Here is a 20,842-nt window from a genome sequence, read left to right on the forward strand (position 1 = left end):
TAGCTGCTTCTACGTGTCAATTGCCGGCCCAGGGCCGATAGACTTTGAGAGGCTAGGAGAAAAGAAATAGAAGGAGATCACTCCCGCCAATGGAAATCGTTGCTTATCTCCCCGATGCTCCGCAGACCGAAGCTTTAGTTATGTGGATAATGATTTATCTCCCCGACGTCCTCGGGGAGTTTGCCGTATTTGAGAAATTGAGATATATTATGGGCGGGCTGATGATTGCTAGAGGCATCTACCAGTGCCCTCTGAGTCTCTTCCCATCCTTCTCACTCTCTTGTTGCCAATATGCCTCAGCTTAATGTTCCCGGCGCCGTTCTCCACTACGAGACGTTCGGCTCAGACGGTCCCCTTCTCATCGTTATACCCGGTGCCGACGGCCGGGGCAGCGTCTTCCACTCCTCCGCCCAATTTCTCGCCGCTCACTTCACCGTTGTATGCTGGGACCGCCGCGGATACTCGCAAAGCTTTCTCGATGGCAAGCAAGACTTCCAACAGCGCCTACAAACCGATGCTGACGATGCGCAACGACTGATCCTGCACCTTTCTGGCAACGGGACTGCCGCTGTCTTCGGAACCTCGTCAGGAGCCGTAGTTGGCCAACAGTTGCTGGCCAGTCATCCTGAGTGCGTGACAAGGCTCATTGCACATGAGCCCCCGGCCTTCTCCGTTCTTCCAAAGGAGTTCCAGCTGCAGGCCCATGGACTTATTAATCACATCTACGACACATATCGAGCTCATGGCCCCGGCACAGCGATGGAGGTCTTCTCCAGGGGCCTGTCTGAGGGCCCTGAGACGAGCTTGATGCAATCCTGTATGGATGCCAAACGAGGCGACGAGATCCGTGCAAATTCTCTCTTTTGGTTCGAATTTGAGCTCAGACAGTATACCAATGCTCCTGTTAATGTTGAAGCCCTTGTCAAAGAGAAAGAAAAATTGATCCTCGCCGTGGGTGAGGAAAGTGGCGATGGACCAGTTATGAGTGTAATGAAGGCGATCGCCACACAAGGAGGCCAGGAAGTTCTGAAGATTTCTGGCGGCCATCTAGGCTATATGCTGAAGCCTGAAGTGTGGGCAAAGAGTATAGTGGAGTTACTACAGTAGGACTTACTATTGTATTTCAGCAGATTAGTATAAAGTATTTGCCGAAAACCGATGATAGAATATTTTATCAGGGCTTAAGTTCTCAAAAGGAAATGTTTTAATTATAAAGACTTAAATCAATGACCTATATGCTGAAGACACCAAGAGGACTGGCTATTATAGGGGAAAACCATCGGGCAAAAAACCCCTATCTTGAAAGATCAAAGCCCAGTTCGCAGCGACCGAAACCTCCTTCTAGTTATAGCAGCCAGAGCCTCCTTGCTTAGCATAAATCTTGGCCTGAGTTGTGTCGACAGCGCCATTTACAACGGGGTACCATCCTTTCTTAGCCAAGTCCTTGCAGTTCTGGTAGAAGCGGTCGCCATCGAGTCTGATGTGAGGGTTGGCAATGCACTGTCACATTGAAGTCAGTTGGAGATGCTTTAAAGGGCGTTGTTATAGTACTTACTCGGCCGGCACCGTTATCGTATTCAGCCTTTCGAACGAAATTAATATACCATCAGATTGTGGAGAATAGTAGAGCTTACGGTCTTTTCGTAATTGTCGGCGCAGACATTGAATGTAAGCTGCCAATCGTACTTCCAGCCGTTGCCATTGTTGATCTGGCAGTCGCATTGCTTGTGGTCACTGGCCAAGACGGGCAGGATGAAGGGAAGAAGGGTGATGGCGAAACGCATGGTGAAGGTGTTTAGTGGGAGGACTGAAAGTAGTCTTGAGTGGTAAAGAGTGCAATAAAGCGAAGAGTTGAAGAGTGATGATGTCTTGGTTGAACTGATTTGAATCGAATAAGAGAGAGGGCAATGCAGAAGGACATATTTATACATAGATACCTACTACTGTACACCGAGAAAACGTTGTCCGAACATCTTTGCCGTGATTCTATCGGGACTTGTTGAAGAGCGGTAAGCGAGATGGGTCGCTCTCGTGATGATGGATCCAGGAGTTTCAACAAAGTCTTTTCGAAAAGAACTGCCGCTTCGTCTCGCCTCAAAAGTAGAGTTCAAGCTTCAGGCCAAAGTTCCAAATAAGACCAAGTGGGACAGGGAAGGGTTTACTGGCCACGTAGGAAGGCCGTAGCTTGACAGCGTGCAGCCAGTCTTGATGCTCCATGTCTTGCTATAAGACTCCTACAATCGCGCTCTGTAGCTGGCCATCAGTGTAGGTAAGTGGTATGTAATGTCTACATGCTTCATCATATTTGTCAGTATCTTTTGTTCATTGAGCTAAGAACACTGGATATGCTCTAGGGTTGCGAAGTAGTACTACAGGCCTCGCAGACCAGTTGTTCCAAGTCCTGATTGACACTCGACCGCCGGCCACTGCCAAACTTCCGAATGTCCGAATTGATACTGAAAGTTTTCCAGTCATCTTCACCACCGTGGTTTCGTATATCCGAGTTTTTGTGGATGCATATATGCCCACATCAATTGAGCATAAAGCATCAATGACTACATTAAGACGAGGCTCTATACCTATCATGGCAGGTCATTATTGTGTCCTTGCCTCATTCACTCTGTCGGCAGATTGTAAGTGTGTATTTTGACTTTCTATATGAAGCTCGAGCTTTGGTTTATACGGGGCTGAAGGTGGAGAAGTCATTCAACGTCTTTCGGGTAAAGGATCATCATAGGTGATTTTAATTTGTGGGTTAATTCCTACGCAAATCCTTCATCCTTTTCGGCAGCAGTCTGCCTGCTTTAGTTACGTAGAGGTATCCATAATGGAAAGCTTGTTTATGTTCTGGAATATAGCAGACAACGAAAGGTGTTTAAGCCCATCTGCATCCGTGCTTTTAAAGGGCTGGTCTTTCGTACAATCCCTATACTTACTCTCACCATTTTTTACACTCAATCATTATTTCTCTGCAACGACACCAAAATGAAGCCTGCTCTCATTGGCCTCGGCAGTATGGTTCTGCTAGCTTCGGCCACTCCGATTCCTTCTGGTTCCCCTTCATCCCTGGCACCAGGTAGCAATGGCCTGACTCTGGAAAAGCGAACTGAGCTGGACCCCATCAGGTATGTTAGAAACTACCACATAATGAAGCTGAAGCCCCTAACACGACAATGCAACTAGCCTGGATACCTTTCCCGGTGATACGCTTGAGAAGCGGGCCGCCAACAGAAGGATGAACATACCAAATCACGTCGGCACTGCGATACAGAATATCGGTGCTGTTATAGTCAAAGCCATTGTTGATGCCGCTGGCGATCTTATCTTCCAAATTACCAATAATGGTGGAGGTCCTGCTAAGGTGTCACTTCGCGAGGTAGACATGGGTTTGGACGCTGCAAATTTGAACATCGCCGCTCATCATACCATTAACTATGATCCACTTGGCGCAATCAACCCAGGCGACACGATTTCAATCAACTTCCAGACCTAAACGTTTAAGGCTGGAGTTAAGGGTTGGGCACATGGTGGTTTTTTTGCTGCGTTGTCGTTTTTCCACCTCAATCTAGTGTCCTTCTTCACTTGCCCGTATAGCAATTATACTAGACTTAACCTCAAACTACTTTTACTTCTTTACAATACTTATTGATAGCCTCGTATTTCTTGTTCCGGTCTTCAGTAGCTAATATTAACCAATAATAACATACCTTAGAAACACTAGGCAGTTGACTGTGCAGAGTAACATAACAACTGCCGAGCATGCATGATATATAAGCACCAAGACCACAATGGTTCAGAAAGACTGAACTCTGATTGATGATTTCCATACTTGCATTCAACTAACTGCCGACAGTTTCTCACGTACGGGCAAGGAGACTATACACAAACAGTGTCAAGTGGGACATTCGTATAACCAGGGTTTAAAGTTTAATATATAGGTTCGGGCCGGGAACTTTTAATCTTTATGCCATTGGCTGTAACGGTGTGGGGACTTTATAAAAATTATAATATTAATGAAACTCTATAAACGTCCGCGATTATAAAGTGCGAACGCAGTACTCCGAGTTCTATTTCAGATACTATCCATCTGTTACCGCCATCTCCAAGCAATATATCCAAATCCCCTTGCTTTAAAACTTCCAATATGAAATTTTTCACCCTTCTCGGTTTTGTATCCCTTGCTCTGGCGCTCACCACCAAGCCAGTTGAACGCGACGTCAAAGAAGACACCAAACATCCTTCCATTGGAGATGTTGAATACAGCAAGATTGACGGTACAGACGTGGGATCAATCAAGTATGTCGCAGCTTTTTCTCAATCCTTGTCAAGCTGACAATTCACAGAGTTGCCAGGTCAAATGTCCAGGAACGAGGTGTCGTCAGCCTTGAGAGGCGTCTTGATGGCATTCATGTTCCCTACGGCGTTGCGGATCCTCAACCCATGCTTATGGCTGGAGTCACTATCTCATTCATCATGGTCGGAAAGTGGGTGAGACAAGGAGGTCATAATGTTTACACCTACGTCTGCAACGGCCTGAAATTCTCGAACCCTACTTCCCGGAACAAGGTTGTTAGTGTCGTGGCTAATGGAGTTGCTCTTCTGAGAAACCAGCCAGTCCCGTCTCATTTGGCCGCTCAGGTTGGTGCGCCCTCAGAGGGGTATGGTAATGAGATTTCCATCACAATTGGAAACTCTTAGTGAGCTCGACTCAGTGGAGATAAGAAACCGTATTTTGAGGGAGAATACCTTCAAAAGGAATTATATTACTTTCTAACAAGGGGGAATACTGCTTAACCAGATGTCCATTCCTCTACTTTATATAGTGGTGGTGGTGTTTTAAATAGACAACAAATGTTCTGAAATCGGGCTTGAGATACTGTACCTTGGGTCGGCCTGGAGCGCAAACTGATATTGATGTATCCTGCGTCAACTCGCGAGTCTCAAAACGCTTGATGACGAAGAAGATGAAAGATTCTGCCGTCTCTGGTACGATTATGGTCGTCTTATTTAATATCCATGCTAACTCCGGGATGTGTCTTTCCGTCGACTTCGTACTAGTGCTCCAGCTTACGAGGTTCTTACTACCCTTAATTAACATAGTAATGTAGTCCAGGTTTGCATACTGTGTATACTGTGTGTCTCAATACCACCGTGTCTTTTACCACTCGACATACACCCACTCCAACTCGAATGCAATACATGAATAAGTCTAGAGGTTTCGAACAGTATCGCAGCCAGTGATAAGTTCGAAATAATGAGCTGCACTGTTGAAATCCTTCAGATACAAACTAAAGGTTATCAAGTCAGATACCGTAATACAGCAATACGAGGTTAGGTATAGTACTTACTCATGACCAGGAGACCCTTCGCCTTGACTATCATCAATCACATACATTCCATCTGTCCAGAAGCATTGCAGGTTCTGATACCCAGAAGAACTCTGCTTGAAGAGATTGCAATACTTGTCGAGATGGGCATCGTTTCGGGGGCTTGTGATAAGTTGCACTCGATATCTTCTCAAGGCAGCCTCACTCCAGTTGGAAATCCATTGGAGGGTCAACTTGCAACTGGCGCGCTTGACTAGGGACATAATTTAGTACTGAAAGGCTTGCAACTGGACCCATTGGGGGGAATACCTTCAGCAGTATCAGCAGAAGCAGGAACTGTGGCGGCAAGAGCCGGAACAGCGGCAGCAAGAGTAAGGATGGATAACTTCATCTTGGTGAAATTGGATCAGAGAGTTGAATGAAAACTGAATATGCTTGTGAGTTAGGCATGGAGTTGGTGTATTCTTGGAGATAATGCTTTCAATTTATATATATTCCCAGTTGCTTGGGCCGAGTCGAAGTCTAATGTCCTCTAGCGCTTGACAAGCATGATCATGGGAGAAATGAAGATGGCCGATGAAGCTGACGGTCCGTTGCATTCTGCGGTGTCACTATCGGGCCTTTCAATTAGCTACCCGACATCCTATGCTGAAATATATGGAGCATTAAGCGAAGCTACTCCAGTAAACCATCCACTTCAACCGGCTCACTAAGCTACACCGAAACGAATTGTGGTTCTACCGTTGCATTCATTCGGCAATACACCACCGCCCAGCTTAGGTCTTGAGATTACACCGTATATTTATCGATCCATGCCCTTCAAAAGAAGGAGTCTTACTATCCACTATGAAAAGCGGCCCGTCCAATCCTTAGTCCTTACTCTATATGGTATTATAACTGCCTATCAAAATAAACCATCCGTATCAGTCCATAGAAGGAATGCAGTCTTGCGACTGTGCTCGGCCCTTTACCAAAGGATTCTCGCTTCACTAGGCGAGCCCACTGAGTAGCTGTACAGGACAGTAAGCTGGATGTAATGCCACGAGTCCTAGATGATTTGGGACGAATGTTGAGAACTTGATGGTCATGAACAGACTATAAAGTCGAGGGTTGATTCCGCTTGATAGGTTGCTTCTGTCTTTACTCTATTCATCAAGCATCAAGCATCTCACCTTATCCAATCTCAATCAACATGAAATGTACTCTTCTCACCTAGGCCGCTCTAGCCATCTCTTCCATTACCGGAGCTTTGGCTATCCCTAATACAGATGTTTCCTCTGGTATGGCGCCCTCCCAACCTTGAAGGTATTCACATGTTAACTGAAAATCAGGTTATGATATCGAGAAGCGGGCGGGCTGTTCATTGACAGTACATTATACCAAAGTCTGGGTTGAGTCCGGTTTGGATCGATATCGAATGTGGCTTATCACCGCCCCTCGCAATGATAACCACCTTGAACTCTACTGCGAGGCAGGTTATAGTGCATTGTATCTCACCAATGTCCAATGCTTCTGGGGCAGTGATGGAAAATACTATATTGATGCAAGCGTGGCCCGAGGCCCTGCCGGGCATAAGTATGTATGCCCAATTCTGACCGGTTTCCTTTCTAACTTATAATCTCTAGGACAATCCAAGACACACACTCCGCGATGTGTGACGACTACGAAAGACTCACTGGATGTGGAACAAACAGAGAGTTTTAGTTCAACCTAGTACTTTGGGCTCTTGATTAGACTCTGGTGTATGTGGGTATCTTGAGTCCTGGACATTACACGATACTCATTCAGGGGCCGACCAGAATCGTGGAAAAGGAGAGGAATCTGGTGCAATTCGTATATCTTAATGTATATCAGTCAATAATACAGTATGGGCGGGTACATTTAACTCAATCTGCGTGATCTGCTCTAAAGGTTCCGGCCAGCCCCAACGACCGCCAAGCCAGTTGATTTGAACTTTTCTCAACTCTAAAGCGCAAGCAGAGATTTTTCCTCCAATCCGTCATTATCGGAAAGGACCTCAAGAGTTCCGTGTCTGGATAGGGTTCCGTGTCCAAACATGGAAAGGTGAGATTTTAATGTACCAAGGTTGTTTATGCATGTTCTAGTTGACCCCGCACTAAACCTCACAGGCACATGAATTAAGGCACCTTTGACGTAAACCGAAAAATAGAGCTCCGTGTATGTATGGGTTGAGAATGTCAATCCCAACCGTGGTATGCACAAGACCAAATTCGTACCATAAAGCCGATGATCGTGCAATCATCGCCCGGAGCCAGCCAATGAGGTTCCGTTCTTGTGGTAGCCACTTCTGGCATTTCGGCCAAGAGCGAAACGGAAGCTCATGATCCGAACGCCCAGTTACGGCGTGTAATCCCAGGTAATTTGTCGCTTTGGGTCTCCTTAGTTAAATACGCTGCTGCCGTCGTTGGAATAATGCCCGCAACAACCCATCCGCTCTCTGTTGCTACAATGAAGTTGCCTTCTTGCATCAGCCTCTGGCTGCTAACTCTTCTTCACCTGGCTCTGGGTGCTGAAGTTGTCCCCAGGTCTACCTTCACTGAGGTTACCAACTATGGCAATAACCCTACTGGTACTCGAATGTGGCTATATGTTCCAAAGACGCTAGCTGCAAGTCCTGGAATAGTAGTCGGTATCCATTGGTGTACCGGTAGCGCCCAAGCATACTACCAGGGCACTCAGTGGGCTCGCTACGCCGAGACATATGGTTTTATTGTCATCTACCCTTCGACGCCATATACTCAGGATAATTGCTGGGATGTGGCTTCCAAGATGACCTTGACCCATGACGGCGGCGGTGCTAGTACATCAATCGCCAATATGGTCAGGTTCGTTATCAAGGAATATAATACGGATAAGACCAAGACCTTTGTTACAGGAACTTCCTCGGGAGCTATGATGACTGTATGTAATAAAAAGGTCATGTCATACAGCAGGATTAAGCTAATGCAGGAGCAGAACGTTATGGCGGCAACCTATCCTGATATTTTCGCAGCTGGAATCGCATACGCAGGTGTCCCGGCCGGTTGCTTCAAGAGCCAAGACAATATTCCAGATTTCTGGAACTCCACATGCGCCAACGGCCAGTCCATCTATACTCAAAATCAGTGGGCCAATGTTGTTAAGGACATGTATCCCGGATATGATGGGCCACGACCGAAAATGCAAATCTATCACGGGTCGGTAGATCAGGTATTGAACGTGCAGAACTATTACGAAACCATTAAGCAATGGACTGGTGTATTTGGATATTCTACCAATCCGCAATCTACAACGCCTAACGTGCCACGAAGCCCGTATACCAGATACACTTTTGGCGACAAGCTGCAGGTAAATCTAACAAGCAACTCACCTTTAAGTAATACTGCTAAGATAAGGAATAGACATTCTTAGGCCAAGGAATTAATCATTCCATTGACGTGTTCCCAGAGGAAGACTTGAAGTGGTTTGGTTTCGTTGTGAGTCAGATCAATGTCTATATCTCTTACCTGTTCAATGCCTAACAAAGCCCTAGAATGTAGTAACGCCATCACCCACTACTACAGCCACCACACCTACAGACACGGGTAGTTCAGGTACTTCTCCCCAGTGGGGTCAATGTGGTGGCATAGGGTGGACGGGTCCCACGCAAGTAAGTACCTAGTCAATAGGCGTTTTTGCTTGAATGAACTGACAAGATCGCAGTGCGCAGGCTCCTTCAAATGCATCAAGATCAACGATTGTAAGTGCTCTATGAAGCTTTGGCGTTATACATAAGCTAATACCTACACTAGGGTATTCTCAGTGCCAATAGTTAATCCTGCAACAAGGCTAAAAGTTAAATCCACAGCTAGTATCACTGGTTAGGTACCTGTTTAAGAACTTTAGCCCTGGCACTCAAAGGGATAACTCAGAAAATACGGATACCTATGATAATACATCTCACGACCATATCCCTAAGATACTCCATCTGTATGCTAACAATAATGGTTCTCTATGAAAAGGAAAGCTAACTGCTCTGCGATTTGACATGACGGTCGAGAAATTCGACCTGCGCTTTGATGTTCTGCTTAAAATAGTCCCCGACGTAGAGATCAAAATGGCCACATGCATCAAGGTAAAGCAGCTGTTTTGGTTCACTAGCTTTGTTAAAGGCATCCATCTGGTATTCTGTCTTTACCAAGACGTCGTTACCGGGAACAACAAATAACAGTGGCGTTGGGGAAATTCTGTGAATCATAGCCTGACCCTCAAATAGGAGCATGTGCAGTTGGGTTTGCGACGTGATGAAGTTCCCCCAGCGGCTTCCACAATCATTTTGAAGATTAATCACATCATAGGCGTCCTTTGTGGGAAACATGGCGTTTGTCTTGGCTGGATCAGCGGATTCTCGATCAGCAGCAACCAGCGGTATCGTTGGGGGTTCGGATCCGGACGTGATCTGACGCCGGTCCTCTAGTAAAGTCGGAATACGATCTTTGAACGCAATTGATCTAGTCTCGCCAGAGACAGCTGGGCACTGGATGATAGCAGCCTTGATCCGCTTATCGACAGCTGCAGCGTGGATGACATTGCCGCCGGAGAAGCTAGTACCCCAGTATACTATCTTGTCCTTATCAACAAAAGGAAGACTGGATGCGTAATTGAATGCATCATAATAGTCCGCTTGCTGCAACGGTGGGTTGGACTCTTGTCGAGGAAGGCCATCACTATCTCCCCAATTCCGGTTGTCATATAATAGCACCACATACCCTGCGTCTTGAAAAGCCTCCGCAAATGGTGGTAGTAGGAAGTGGCGAGTACCACCAAGCTAGATCAACATGAGATATTAGCGGTGCTGTTACCTGAACATACGATATAAAAGCGGAAGCTTGAGAATACTGACACCGTGGGTCATGATGATACATGGCGAAGTCTCCTCTTGGGCGTATAGAAAGCCACGAAGTACAATACCATCGCATGCTCGAAATTCGACGTCTTGTCGTGGAAGTCCCATACCTGTAATCACTTGTGGTATGCGTGTTGCGACCGTTAATGGAGGAGAAGATGAGCGAGTTTAGACGATGCAGACGGCAAGTAGGCTATACTTGGTCGACTGCAGACCACACTCACTGCCATATAGTCATTGAACATATGGAATGGTTGGATGTGTGGCATTCGCCAAAAGGCGAAAATTTCTAAAACGCAGCTCCAGAAAGGTGCACCTTTCTCAACGCTGGGACGGATAATTATGCCGGATTGATAATCCAAAAAAGTCCCCTTAGTATGTATCAACAACCCGTGCCGGCCTCGATTTGTGAAATGTCCCGATGATTACTATTCTGTGCCGTCTGGATGAGATCATGTTAGCCGTCGGCCATCCCACGTACGTTGTCCACTTAGAGACACCTCGCAAAAGCTTTCGGGCATAATAGTTTATGGAATCCTTTGTGCCGAACATTTAGCGCTAACTTCGACCCTGGCAGTTTTATGTTCAGTGAGGATGAACTCGGCAGTTGCGGGGCGAGTGTTGGAGCCTCCAATTATATCATGGAGGGGAAGGGGAGAGTGGAGATGCCGCGGCTTGGAGGTGGATCTCATCGGCTGGTCCACTTATCCCCCGTAGGGTAGGGACCATGGGTCTGATAGCGACGCTGACTAGTGACGCTGACTAGCGATCACCATGTCGCTCGGAAGGTTGAGCCAGTTAAGACATGCATCCCAGGCCTACTTTTAGATTGGGCCTTAGGCCAAGCACAACTCGAAGCCTGCCATGGCTAATTGATCGTCTAGGTCGTTGGGTTGGTCCGCATGCGCCAAAGACAACGCATAGTGCAGGTTTAATAATCAAAAGGCGAGTCGTTACTCCCCTCTACTCAGGACGAGGCGGAAAAGGCGGCAACACGTCGAATACAAACCCCGCGACATCGGTGTAACTAAGATAGCTGGAAGCCCAATTGATCGGTGCCGATATCCTAATAAACTAAAAAGAACATACACATTTACAGAGCATCCAGTTTCTAGGTATCTTCAGATCATTTAATCTTGATAACACCAAAAACCAGCATTCCACGCTTCCATTCGCAATGGCTACCATGAAAGCAATTGGCGTGGCCGAATACGGCCCTGTTGATAACCTCGAATCACGTAACGTTCCACGACCAAGTAAACCGACCGGCCGTGATGTTCTGGTCAAGTGAGTTGCCCTTGGTAAAAGCTTTACCGTCTGGGTCTAACCAGACCTTTAGAGTCCAGGCGTGCTCTATCAATCCAATCGATATCAAAATTCGATCTGGAATATATGACGATGCTCCAGGTAGAGTCAATCCAGAACTTCTCACCCTCTGCCTTGGATTGCATACTAACTGAGAAAGACTACTATAAGCATGCACCAAAGGGCTTTCATGTTATCGGATATGACGGTGCTGGAATTATCTTAGAGGTTGGTCCTGAGTGCATGTTCTTCAAGCCTGGTGACGAGATTTCATATGTTGGTGCTACAACGCGTCAAGGTAGTTATTCGGAGTACCAGCTCGTCGGCGAATTTTCATGCACTTTGAAGCCCAAGTCTCTGGACTTTGTCCAGGCTGCAAGCTTTGGCTTGACTTTTGGAACGGCCTACCAGTCTCTGTACCACCGGCTGGAGATCAAGCCCAATGAGAACGTGGGCATTCTGATCGTGAGTTGGTACCGTCCGGTGTGTTATCTTCCATTCTGACTGACTGACATATCCCGCACCGACATAGATCAATGGTGCTGGAGGAGTTGGAAGTGCTGCTATCCAGCTGGCACGCAATGTCTTGAATCTACCAGTAGTTGTTGCCACTGCATCTCGGCCGGAAACAATGGACTTTTGCAAGAAGAACGGCGCCACACATATTATCAACCACCGAAAAGATCTTGTGGAACAAATCAAAGATCTTGATTTAAGCGTTCCAATCAAGTATGTCCTTCTCCACTGTATTATCAATTACGACCACTGCTTATCTGACTGAATAGGTATGCCTACGTTTTGGCGAACACTGAGCAGTATATCGACGCTATTGCCAAGATCTGCGCGCCTTTTGGCAAAGCTTGCACTATTGTACAGGCTGATATCAATCTCTATGGGACTGACTTTATGTCAAAATCAATGACCTTCGCATGGGATTGGCTAGGTTCAGCTGCCTACCATCATACAAACCTCGAAAGCTATCGTGAAATATTTGGTACTATAGCGCGTCTGATGGATGAAAAGAAATTGTCTCCAACCCTGGGCAAGCGTTACAAACTGACACTTGCTGGGCTGAAGGAAGCTCATAGACAGGTCGAGTCTAAAACGACAATAGGCAAGGTTGGCTTGGGAATCGATGAGCCCGGCGAAGGGGCTCCCTTTGCATGATATGAAAATTAGGTCGCACATGGACTTCATACCTGGCTTAGTCAAATTTAAGTCATTATTTTCCCAGTGCTCAAGCTCTCTGAGACACCCATCGTGTTGGAGCGTTAGGTTATGGCTGTCTTTGTTCTACACTCCGCTCTTAGTTACTATCGCTATGCTCTGTTGCCATGAAAGAGATCTATTGCTTTGCTGAAAATAAATGAGTCAACCTATATCGATCACGGTTGAAGTCATGAGTCAGGCAAGGTGCAAACCTTGGCTTTTTAAAGCGACCAAGGATGGGCTGCCCTTTCCGCCTTGGTTGGCGTTCTAAGCTCAAGAAAAGGCGAACAATGCGTATAATAATTGATCAGTAATCCAAATGACCAGAGTAGGCCAAATTTACTAATCCGGAGAAGTCATACCAATCTTCAAGAACCTGACGATACGTATACACGACACATGTACCTATGCAGAGTATACTGGGGTGGAGCGGATGCTTACAAACCTCGGCATTTCCATAAGGCTCCACAAGATCGCCATGCATAAATGCCCGCGGGTTCAGCAATAGGATAATGACTTGGAAGCTTATGTCTCCAACATACGACTATCAAAGGAGCTCAAGTTTGTAAGCTACCCTTAGCTCTTCAATATATTTGCCGTCCGAACACAATCCGTACTCATACGCCTCGACGTGCACAATGCCTCGAGTTATCAGTCACGTCTCCGGTGCGCAGTGGGAGAAGGATGGCCCACAGTCACCGACCCAAAAGTTCTTCAAGCAATATGTCAATGCTGTTGACTCGAGGGGCTACGATAGTGGTTCTGGGCTTAAGTTCTATTCCAAGGACGTTATCTTCCATAACCAGAATAATGCCGTCTACTACGGAGGAGATGAGATGTGGGCATGGATGAAGAAACTTTTTGACGTGTTTGAGCGTATTCACCACGACTGGATCCATTTCCTGGAGGTTGAGCGCGATGATGGGACCAGCCAGATCTATACCCAGAATATTCGAAACCTTTGGCTTCGCGGGAACAAAGGAAGTAAGCCGACTGTTAGCATCCCCATCACGATGATTGCTATTATTGGGAAGAGTGGAAGCGCTGAGACTGCTGAGGGGCTGCATTTCAAAGAGGTCTGGCTCTACTGGGACACGGCCCTTCTTTTGCCCCATCTCCCTAAGGAGGCTGTAGTCTTCAAAACGGAGAATATCTTGCACGGTAATAAGGACTAGTTTTAGGGACAGGGAGTCTATCATAGTCCCATAGATCAACAAAGCGCTGCTGGCAGCTTGACAGCACTATGTGTGATAGAAGCTTAGCGAAAAGTAAACGAACTGAATGTGTATTTACCTTTTAGTCCACTACTCAATCTCGTTGAATCATTTGCGGAATGTCGCCAAGGCATCGGCGTTAGTGGCCAAGCTCATCCATGAAGACACATAGATAGAACTCGAATGTGAAATTAAATCCATGACAAAGGCAAATATCCGTATCCTCCTTGTATTTCGCTCGTTTTAACTGTCGCGGACTCGGTTCCCGGCCATTAACCAACCATCTTACTTATTTCCATCAATTCCGTATAGAGATACTCTTTACTGAGTTGTCTCTGCTGATTTAAGCTCACAGTCACAAGTCTCAGCTGCAAATAACACCTCTAGCTTGAGATACTTTCTACAAAGTTGATGATTTCGTCTAAAAGAGGGTCCGCATAGTTAAGGACCAGGACTATCTGATCTTGGTTAGTCGTGCTCAAACTGGAGTCAAAAAGTGCGAACTTACCATGTCCTCCGTCGTCATATATAGTCAGCTTTGCTCCAGGAACCGACTTCTGGACAAGTTCTGCGCTTATTTAGCAGGCACTCCACCATCACCTCCACCATGAATAAGGAGAAAAGATTTCCTAAAGATTTGCCCGAGGCTCTTAACCTGCATAGACAGGTCCTCTTGAATGAAGATGCGTAGGCAGCGTTCGAGAGCAATCGGATCATTTTCCCAGAAGATATTCTCGAAAAACATCTGTTTGTCGGTGACCGAACCGGATGTCCCAACTTCAAAAGGCCCCCTGAAGCCGTTGGCGATGAATTTAGGCCTATCTTATATTATAGCCATGATGGTTGGATCCCATACATTCTGTGGCAGAGCCTTTGGATTTTGGGGTGATGCTATAGGGGCTGGCAGGCACGTACTTATCCATATCATACCCTAACATATTGATGAAACGTTAGCTTTCCAAAACTGGCCTGCTATATAACTAACCTGACAGTTTCCCTGTATATAGGAGCTGTTAAGATAAGCTATAAGCGCTTAGCCTGTGCTCATGCTGGTAGCGACAAAGACAAAACGCCCTGGCTGGACTCTCTCCAACAGACCCAACAAATCTTGCACAAGCTCTTTATAGCCAATAGGAACAGTGGAATCACGCCCGGCCCACTCGCTCTTACTAAAGCCTCGCCTATCAGAGGTAATAATACGGTATCCGTGGGTCTCGCAACGTAACAGCAGGATCGAGTCGTACATACGGGATGAGAGAGGCCACTAATGTAAAAGGGCCAGAGTTAGGTTTTTGGATGCCAGAGGCAGTTCTGTTGCAAGCGCCGAAGGTCTACCTTCTGGTGCATAGTAGCGATAAAACAGTTCCGTGCCATCAACGGAGCTAGAGTATCGAGGCATATTGGTTACACACGAATTGAACAAAAATTGGCGATACGGATTGAATGTGCAGTAGAGATTCATGGCGCTATCAAAACGATCAAATATAGATACATCAAGCAGAGCATGGATTTCTAACGCACCATAACTGATGCGGTATTAGAAATCGGAGAATTAAGTAACTGTGGTTACTCCTACATAAATCTGATTACTATTCAGCGTCACTTGTTTAGGTACTTACTAATTCCTCCGTACCCCGCTATTCTAGATATACCAATAATGCTGTGGTAGAGGAAAGTGGAGCCCATTGCCAGCCGGCAATCTAACAGGTCTATGCCACAGAAACTTTATTGCTAGGCAGCGCCTTCAGAAACCAAGAACCGGAGGACTCACGTCGGCCAAGTGTCTGTTTCTTGATTCATCTGGAATCGACAGATTATTAGGGCTATAGGAAGAATATAACTCCAGTAAAAGGTGATGAGCATGATGGAGAAAATAATGAGCATATACGGCCATCAAGCCTATATTATCATGCTACTCCATTATCTCAGAGTGAAACCATTCTCGCAGTGGAGTATCGGGAGTGTTTGTCCTACTGCTAGTGCAGGGCATGCACCGAAAGCTTCGAAACCCCGTCTCTATACTCGGTTGCGGATCAGACCTCGGCTCCTTGCGATTACGAACTGCACACGTCGCCTGTTTTACTAAGATCTATTTCTCAGCAGTATGCTGACAAATAGCTAAAAGCTTAGAACGCTCGTCTATTAAATCTCTCTTGTCATGGATTTGGGGTGATTCAGTCTCCTCAGCATAATTTGTGACAAAGCAAATACACAAGCCCGCCCTCTACAAATCATCCTGTTTCAATATGGGTATACAGTACAAAGTCTTTTTCAGTAAACGCAATTCGGCCACTAGGACTGGCCCAGCGGGTCTCGATCACCTCAAGTGGGTGCCTACTTCTTCCACCCTGATATACGGCGAACAAGATGCTGTTTTGGTTGATGCCCAGTTGACTTCCAAAGCGTCAAACGAACTCTTAGACTGGGTGGTTGAGAGTGGCAAAAATATCACCCATATTTATGTCACGCATGCCCACGGCGATCACTTCTTTGGTAGCGCGCCCATTTTGGAACGATATCCCAAAGCAACCTTGGTCGCAACGCCTGAGATCGTGGCCAGGATGAGGCTAGAGACTGCACCAGAACGGATGACTGGGCTTTGGGAAAAGCTATTTCCGGGGCAAATTCCGCGCAATTTGCGGCTTGCGGAGCCTCTTCACCAAGACTATCTTGAACTAGAAGGTGAAAGGTTGGAGGTGGTTAGGACGGGCCATACGGATACTGATGATACGACAACTCTCTGGGTTCCCTCTCTTCGACTTGCCGTGACTGGCGATGCTGTATACGCAAACACTCACCCATATTTGGGAGAGTCCGGAACAGCTATCAAACGGAGTGAGTGGATTAAAGCACTGGATATCATCGCCGCACTCCATCCTAAGCATGTCGTGGGTGGGCATAGTGATCCGAGCCGTCCATTTGGGTTTGAGGCAATTGGGGATACCAAGACATATTTGGAGGACTTTGAGAGACTGAGCGCTGAGACTGAGACAGCCAAAGAGCTATATGACCGCATGATGGATATTTATCCGGACCGTCTTAATCCGGGGTCTCTATGGGCAGGGGCTATTCTAGTCCATCAGTCGTAGAATAAGATAAAGCCTGGAAATAATTATAGCCCTGCTCCGAGGAGTCAACGTGGCCCAAGAACGGAATCATCATGGCAAGAGTGTAAATCTTTACGATTGTCGATAGCATGTTTACCAATACCTCAGAATGAGAAATTGTCTATGCTGCCGACACATAACCGCTAAGGAAAACATCACTAGCAAGGCAGGGTAGCTTGTATTTGACCTCATGAGAACCATGCCCATGTAGGCTAAGTTAGAATTATCGTGGAAAAAGCACAGCCAGCTAGTATTTAATGATACAAACTGTTACCGCAATTGCAATCCATCATCTTTCTAATTTGACGCTGTCAAATCTTTCCACGCTGGCCGGTTGCTGGCACGAGTCCACCATGCGCTCAATGATGGTCTTTTTGTAATCTCATCCTGCAACTCCAGACGCGACAGAAATTGAAACCAAGGGATGTGGTATATGTCAACCAGCGAAAATTGCTGAAAACATTTAACAAGGATTCTATTCGGAAGATAACGATAACTCACATTTCCGGTAAGGTGCTCGCTACCAGAGAGAACCTTTTCATAGTGGTCCATGACCTTGGTCAAGTCGATTTCTAATCGCTCAACTGCAGCCCTGTCTGGATCGCCTCGCCCCATAAACCTGCCCGTGTAAGTGCGAAGCATTATACGAAAGAAATTTAAAGACTCAAGTACCTTTTAAAAATTTTCTCATATGCCAAAGATTTCATTGTTGGATCGAAGTAAGAATATTCCACACTAGCAGCTTGCTCGTAAGTCGCCAGCTCCGCGTAGTTTTGTTCCGTTCGTCTATGCAAAGGGGTATGTGGTCCGTACTTTGCAGCCAAGTACTTGCAAATCGCCCTTGACTCAAATAATCGAGTCCCGTCATCGTCGAGAACCGGAATTCGTCCGAATGGGTGGAAGTCTTGCACATAATTGGGTTCCTAAAGAGGATAAGTAACGGCACAATCAATGAATATATGGCTTCCTACGAGATGCTCCCCCTTCTGCATGTCAATGTTGGACAGTCGGTAATCAGTTATATTTAGTTCAGAAAGGACCAGCAGCACTCGTTGAGTGCATGTTGATTGCCGCGATCCATATAGAATCAGAGTCATCCTGGTTGTAGCTATTCACTGTACTATGAATCGGTGCCGCAGGAGTGCCTTGTGAAGTTGGCTTTTGGAAATGAAGAAGACTGGTAGTAATCATTATATATAAGACTCAGAATTGTATTTTAAAGGTAAAGGTTCTAGGCTATATAGTAGATGGACCTTAGCAGAGTAAAGTGTGGAGGAGCGGTGGAGTATTCGGGATGTGGAGTCGGCGAAACCAGATGCGGAGGCAATAACCGGCACGGCACGGCACGGCATGTTATAATGTCCGCTACGTATCATCGGTACGTAGGATAAAAGAGACGTGACCAGTATTATCGACTCTAGAATAGCCATCAGCCAAACACTTGGTTGCAGCTTCAACATCTCGCAGCTTTAACAGCCCAAAAATGACTTCCGAGGATGTTTATTCCAGTCGTAACGGACCGAGCCAATTCGATGATACAATTCCAATAACCCAGAGTCAGAGGACTTTGTTCGAATTCGGGACGTTCGATCATTCGGAGATTCCACTAGAGCCAGAAGAATGGCCCGTTATTATCATCGGCTCAAGTATGGTAGGAATGACTTTGGGCGTGCTGTTAGGATACCATGGGTAAGACTCCAACACTCAACTCACATACCAACCTTTTTGACCGTTTCCAGTATTAAGTCAGTATCCTTCGACCGCCATCCCTCCACTGCTATACACCCCCGCGCAGCCTTATTTCTTCTGCGCTCCGTAGAGATCTTCCGCCAGTTAGGCCTTGAGGACGAACTCCGTTCAGAAAGCGCCTCAAACTTTGATCTTGACGCAGGAATGATCATTGTTGAGAAGCTAGTAGGAGGCAAGGTCCTGGCAAGTATGCAAGAAAGTGATCCAGCAGAAGTTGCCAAGGCTAGCCCGAGTCGCCGCTTATGGCTTACCCAGAACATGTTTGAGCCGCTTCTGCGCAAAAGGGCAAAGGAATTTGGTGCCGCTCAGGAGTTTAGCGAGACTGTTGTCCATTATGAGGAGCTATCGGACGGTGTACTCGTCGTGGTGCAAAACGTTCAATCAAAGACTTACAGGAAATTCAAGAGCAAGTACTTAGTTTCTTGCGATGGAAATAGGAGTGCGACAAGGAGAAAAGAGGGTATCGAATGGCAAGGCCCCGGGGTCCTCGGCGAGAGTATTTCTATCAACTTCAGAGCCGATCTGACCCCATACCTCGGGACTCGTGCTAAGCATGGCGTCACTTATATTTCCAACCCTGCTATAGACGCTGGATTTCGCCTCGAAAGCGGAGGCAAGGCTGGATTTATGATTGTCACACGAGCAGGCGATAAAAAGTCCTTTACGCCGGACTCAGTCTCCGAACGAGACGCGAAGCAATATTTCAAGGAGGCGACCGGTATTGAGGACGATATCGATATCAAAGTCGACTCCATTTCGTACTGGTCGGTGGCTGCCTTCAACGCCGAGCGCTTCATAAGCACAAATGGCCGTGTCTTGATTGCGGGAGACGCAGCACATGTAATGCCCCCTACTGGGGGAATGGGTGGTAACACCGGCATACAGGTAATTGATTTTGACCCTACAAGAAAGCAGTCAAGCAAGCTGACTTACATAGGATGTTCACAACCTGGCATGGAAGCTTGCATATGTCTTACGAGAAAGAGCCGGCACTTCGCTTCTCCGAACCTACGATACTGAGCGACAGCCGGTCGCTGAATTCACGATGCGCCAGGCTTATTCAAGGCTTCAGAAGCGAGTCTTTCGCACAGTCCCAGATGAACCAGAACTTCCCGACATTATTTGTGAGATAGGGTATCGTTACCCTTCTGTCGCTGCGGCAAACATCCAAAACACCAACACCGACAAATACGAAGACCCACATGCACCACTCGCCTTACCAGGTAGTCGGCTCCCACATATACTACTTACACGAGACAATTCCCAGATATCGACCTTGGACTTGATCCAAAGAAATTTCGTTCTTTTCGCCACTGGTCAATCATCACCGTGGATCGAAGCGGCCAAGGGTATGACACCTGAGATAGACTTCTACAGTATTAACACGGATAATGGTACCTTGAGGGATTCTGACGGCACTTTCAGTCGTATTTGTAGGATCACTGAAGGCGAGGCTATCCTTGTCCGGCCTGATGGATTTATTGCTTGGCGAGGTGAATCAAGGGAGGATGGGCATAGAGATACATTTCGGAAGGCCTTGGAACTTGTTTTGTATCTAACTAAGGACAAGTATTAACAAGTACTGCAGGCTATGATGCTCCTCAGGCTTACGACCAGGTTACAAACTCAACAACTTAAGGTAAATTTTAAATTACAAAAGCATAAAATGGCTTGTACATGCATAAAGTTCTGAGAGACGACCAGGGTGTAAACAGCGCTATTGAAAGGCGAAGACAGAAGTGGTAAAGCTTACAGCGGGCTGTCTTGGTATTTCCCAACTACTTCCACGGAAATGCTTAACACAGATGGATGCCTTAGCCATCTTTGCATACACCATACAAAGTGTGACATCCTTACATTAGGCTGAACGCTAGGCAGACTACTAACTTAGATACTACTTATGCTGGTTAATGAATATACATCTTTATGATTATTTATATTATACTTTATCTCACCTCTGCCTTAGGCTGAACTGGCGATGCAAGGTTCCTGACAGTTTGGTAACCGTCCTCCCCGGCTCCCCGGTTCCCCACTCTTATTGGCAAT

The 20,842-nt window shown here is 46.5% G+C and overlaps 12 protein-coding genes across 12 annotated transcripts; 8 read left to right on the top strand and 4 right to left on the bottom strand.

Annotated features, from left to right (window-relative positions):
• Positions 1–291: 291 nt before the first annotated feature.
• Positions 292–1,107, top strand: FPRO_11414 (uncharacterized protein; the record flags this gene model as incomplete). The annotated part of the gene is made up of 1 exon (XM_031220887.1): positions 292–1,107. The coding sequence occupies one exon, from the start codon at positions 292–294 to the stop codon at positions 1,105–1,107; it is 816 nt and encodes a 271-aa protein (XP_031086501.1).
• Positions 1,108–1,341: 234 nt separating this feature from the next.
• On the bottom strand, positions 1,342–1,784 carry FPRO_11415 (uncharacterized protein; the record flags this gene model as incomplete). The annotated part of the gene is made up of 3 exons (XM_031220888.1): positions 1,342–1,500; positions 1,556–1,582; positions 1,635–1,784. 3 exons carry the CDS (start codon positions 1,782–1,784, stop codon positions 1,342–1,344), a joined length of 336 nt encoding a protein of 111 aa, XP_031086502.1.
• Positions 1,785–2,985: 1,201 nt separating this feature from the next.
• Positions 2,986–3,493, top strand: FPRO_11416 (uncharacterized protein; the record flags this gene model as incomplete). Its single annotated transcript, XM_031220889.1, has 2 exons — positions 2,986–3,125; positions 3,184–3,493. 2 exons carry the CDS (start codon positions 2,986–2,988, stop codon positions 3,491–3,493), a joined length of 450 nt encoding a protein of 149 aa, XP_031086503.1.
• A 651-nt stretch (positions 3,494–4,144) lies between these two features.
• On the top strand, positions 4,145–4,698 carry FPRO_11417 (uncharacterized protein; the record flags this gene model as incomplete). The annotated part of the gene is made up of 2 exons (XM_031220890.1): positions 4,145–4,296; positions 4,344–4,698. 2 exons carry the CDS (start codon positions 4,145–4,147, stop codon positions 4,696–4,698), a joined length of 507 nt encoding a protein of 168 aa, XP_031086504.1.
• Positions 4,699–5,209: 511 nt separating this feature from the next.
• Positions 5,210–5,718, bottom strand: FPRO_11418 (uncharacterized protein; the record flags this gene model as incomplete). The annotated part of the gene is made up of 3 exons (XM_031220891.1): positions 5,210–5,288; positions 5,349–5,580; positions 5,637–5,718. 3 exons carry the CDS (start codon positions 5,716–5,718, stop codon positions 5,210–5,212), a joined length of 393 nt encoding a protein of 130 aa, XP_031086505.1.
• A 2,078-nt stretch (positions 5,719–7,796) lies between these two features.
• Positions 7,797–9,138, top strand: FPRO_11419 (putative acetylxylan esterase; the record flags this gene model as incomplete). Its single annotated transcript, XM_031220893.1, has 6 exons — positions 7,797–8,249; positions 8,304–8,675; positions 8,729–8,803; positions 8,860–8,976; positions 9,030–9,066; positions 9,119–9,138. 6 exons carry the CDS (start codon positions 7,797–7,799, stop codon positions 9,136–9,138), a joined length of 1,074 nt encoding a protein of 357 aa, XP_031086506.1.
• Positions 9,139–9,333: 195 nt separating this feature from the next.
• FPRO_11420 (uncharacterized protein) lies at positions 9,334–10,320 on the bottom strand (the record flags this gene model as incomplete). Its single annotated transcript, XM_031220894.1, has 2 exons — positions 9,334–10,134; positions 10,210–10,320. 2 exons carry the CDS (start codon positions 10,318–10,320, stop codon positions 9,334–9,336), a joined length of 912 nt encoding a protein of 303 aa, XP_031086507.1.
• Positions 10,321–11,389: 1,069 nt separating this feature from the next.
• Positions 11,390–12,684, top strand: FPRO_11421 (related to NADPH:quinone reductase and related Zn-dependent oxidoreductases; the record flags this gene model as incomplete). The annotated part of the gene is made up of 5 exons (XM_031220895.1): positions 11,390–11,499; positions 11,552–11,619; positions 11,678–11,982; positions 12,050–12,246; positions 12,303–12,684. The coding sequence occupies 5 exons, from the start codon at positions 11,390–11,392 to the stop codon at positions 12,682–12,684; spliced, it is 1,062 nt and encodes a 353-aa protein (XP_031086508.1).
• Positions 12,685–13,364: 680 nt separating this feature from the next.
• Positions 13,365–13,901, top strand: FPRO_11422 (uncharacterized protein; the record flags this gene model as incomplete). The annotated part of the gene is made up of 1 exon (XM_031220896.1): positions 13,365–13,901. The coding sequence occupies one exon, from the start codon at positions 13,365–13,367 to the stop codon at positions 13,899–13,901; it is 537 nt and encodes a 178-aa protein (XP_031086509.1).
• Positions 13,902–16,186: 2,285 nt separating this feature from the next.
• On the top strand, positions 16,187–17,029 carry FPRO_11423 (putative Zn-dependent hydrolases, including glyoxylases; the record flags this gene model as incomplete). Its single annotated transcript, XM_031220897.1, has 1 exon — positions 16,187–17,029. One exon carries the CDS (start codon positions 16,187–16,189, stop codon positions 17,027–17,029), a length of 843 nt encoding a protein of 280 aa, XP_031086510.1.
• Positions 17,030–17,344: 315 nt separating this feature from the next.
• On the bottom strand, positions 17,345–18,144 carry FPRO_11424 (uncharacterized protein; the record flags this gene model as incomplete). Its single annotated transcript, XM_031220898.1, has 4 exons — positions 17,345–17,500; positions 17,549–17,666; positions 17,720–17,970; positions 18,019–18,144. 4 exons carry the CDS (start codon positions 18,142–18,144, stop codon positions 17,345–17,347), a joined length of 651 nt encoding a protein of 216 aa, XP_031086511.1.
• Positions 18,145–18,530: 386 nt separating this feature from the next.
• On the top strand, positions 18,531–20,372 carry FPRO_11425 (uncharacterized protein; the record flags this gene model as incomplete). Its single annotated transcript, XM_031220899.1, has 3 exons — positions 18,531–18,736; positions 18,787–19,681; positions 19,734–20,372. 3 exons carry the CDS (start codon positions 18,531–18,533, stop codon positions 20,370–20,372), a joined length of 1,740 nt encoding a protein of 579 aa, XP_031086512.1.
• Between the last annotated feature and the right edge of the window lie 470 nt (positions 20,373–20,842).

The sequence above is a fragment of the Fusarium proliferatum genome (assembly GCF_900067095.1).
Source record: "Fusarium proliferatum ET1 genome assembly, contig: FPRO_scaffold010, whole genome shotgun sequence".
Taxonomy (NCBI): domain Eukaryota; kingdom Fungi; phylum Ascomycota; class Sordariomycetes; order Hypocreales; family Nectriaceae; genus Fusarium; species Fusarium proliferatum.